Source organism: Theobroma umbraticum, unplaced genomic scaffold (assembly GCF_002168275.2).
Source record: "Theobroma umbraticum cultivar Fairchild unplaced genomic scaffold, ASM216827v3 scaffold_86.0, whole genome shotgun sequence".
NCBI classification, from domain to species: Eukaryota; Viridiplantae; Streptophyta; class Magnoliopsida; order Malvales; family Malvaceae; genus Theobroma; species Theobroma umbraticum.
The window spans coordinates 2,364,130-2,366,308 of NW_018397263.1; the positions used below are offsets into that span (position 1 = coordinate 2,364,130).

General features: G+C 34.9%; 1 protein-coding gene across 1 annotated transcript in view; it reads right to left on the bottom strand.

Moving 5' to 3' along the window:
• LOC110420682 (auxin response factor 18-like) overlaps positions 1-1,651 on the bottom strand; it is a 1,787-nt gene extending 136 nt beyond the window's left edge. Inside the window, exons 1-2 of the mRNA XM_021434058.1 lie at positions 756-1,651; positions 3-656 (exon numbers count right to left, since the gene is read on the bottom strand). Coding sequence (XP_021289733.1) covers positions 3-595 — 593 coding nt within the window. The 5' untranslated portion in view covers positions 596-656; positions 756-1,651. The remainder of the gene's footprint in view (positions 1-2; positions 657-755) is intronic.
• Between the last annotated feature and the right edge of the window lie 528 nt (positions 1,652-2,179).

Genomic DNA, 2,179 nt, shown 5'->3' on the forward strand with positions numbered 1-2,179 from the left:
GCTTCTTATGGTTCACAAAAGTGCTCCATCCCGTAGTCAAAAGATGTCTCCTTGGCGTCCCTCTATATATATGCCTAAATTTCCAGGTCTCCCCGTGGACATCCTTTGCAAGAATAGTCTGAACAGGGGGATCGGCAGAGTAATCCAATCTTGGAAATATCGTCTCAGCACAATACCTTGGAACAGAAAAACCCCCACCATTGTTTGCATCTGACTGAGTCAATGTCTTCGCAAAAGATGCCGGCTTTTCCTGTGTTTCATTCCCATGTATGCTTCCAATTCCATCGTCTTCAAAATCAGGCTCATTAGTACCAACCGGGATTAGCCTAATTTTCGCGAAAACCTCATCAGTCTCAGGATCAGCCATGAACTTAACAGAAGCGACTCTGCAAAGTACATAAGCCGGTATTCGAGGGCAGTTCCTGAAATCAACAGGGCCACAAGCGTGCTCAGCATGGCCTTGAGGAAAGTAAAAGACTTTGGCGTTAACTGAAGGCATCTGAACCATTCCTCCAGCACAGGCATGCCATAGCTGAGAATCCAAGCACTTCTCCATCTCCTTCAGTTTCTCTTTTGAGTCCATAAACGTAATCATCTCAATCAAAACAATGATTGTAACAGTAAAAGTTTCGTTTTCTCTTCTCTCTAAGTAAATGCTGTAAAAAAAGACAAAAACCCAGAATTATACATGAAATTCAACAAAAAAGAGAAAAGAAAAGGAATCATAAATACAGTGATAAAATTGAAATTGTTACCTTGTAAAGCATGTATGATCAAGGGACACTGTGATTAAGAATTTTTGCCACGTCCAACAAAATATCCAGTGAGGATCTTCTTTTGATCCTCACCAGAAAGAGAATTCAAAACAAAATTTTGTAATTCCACAGAACCTCAACATTACAGAGCCAACTTCAGATTCCAAAAACCTCCATTTTTTCCGTCAATACAGCTAAATCTTCATCACTAAATAATATTCAAAGCCCCCCAAAACTATATCTTCCTCCAATTTAAACAGGTTCTTTTTTTTTTTTTTGCCTCTCTTTAAAAGCTTTGAACACCAAAATCTGCCTCTAGGATACACTATAATTGAACAAAATATTAAAGCAAAAAAAAAAAGCTTCCTTTTTGCTTGTTTCTTGTAAAAAGATCAGACCAAATCACTTTATCTCCACAAGAAAGAAAACCACTGTTCAATTCACCAAGTTTTGAGTTCACTATCAAAACTTCTACTACTTCCAAAATTAAGATCCACCAAAAACAAGGAAAACCCACACACAGAAACACAGACAGAAAAAGTCTCTGCTTTTCTTACACTCTCTTTGAGCCCATAAAAGAAAAAACCTCAAGCTCTCAGTAACTAACTACACACAAAGTCTCTGTAAACAAAAACTCCTCCAAATTCTCCTCCTATAAAGACCCCAAAAAGGATAACTAGGATTAAAAAAGAAAAGACAAAACGAAAAAAAAAAAAGAAGACACTGATGAATCTTTCTTTGGGTGTCTTTCTTTCAAAGATTCAATCAAGAATTACTCTAGTTGGCCGACAGAGAAGCAGATAAAAAAGCCATTTGCACACAAAGAAGAAGAAGGAGAAGAAGACAGAGAGAGAAAAGAAGAGAAGAATATAAAGAGAGCACCTTTTTGGATCATGCAAGAGTCCAAAAAGCACACACTGAAAGAACAGAACACCCTTTTAACACCCAAAATTATTTTAAAAAAAAACAATAAAAACCCAAAAAAAACAAAAATATCAACTTGTCTGCGATTCACTCCCCGGTAATTATAGTGCCCATTGAACTACTTCGTTTTCTACCTTTAGAAATTAAGAAGTAGACGTGCAATTTCCTTTATTATTATTGTTATTAATTATGTTATTACCATTTTCTTCGGATCTGAAGGAAGTGTATATGTATCTTAAGAAGCCAGCAAAACAACAAAGATCTTTAAGGAGGTATCCATATTTCATTTTCTTTATTATTATGAGACTCATTTTTTTAATAATTCTCATTAATTTATTGATATATTAATTCCCTCTCTGAATAAACAAATAGGTTATATTATTTGTGTCATGAAAGTGTTGGTATCCTTTTCCATACCGTGATATATGTTTATATATTTTAATAAATTGCATTAAAAAGAATAAAATAATTGTAATTAATATTTCTTTTTCTTTGCTGTA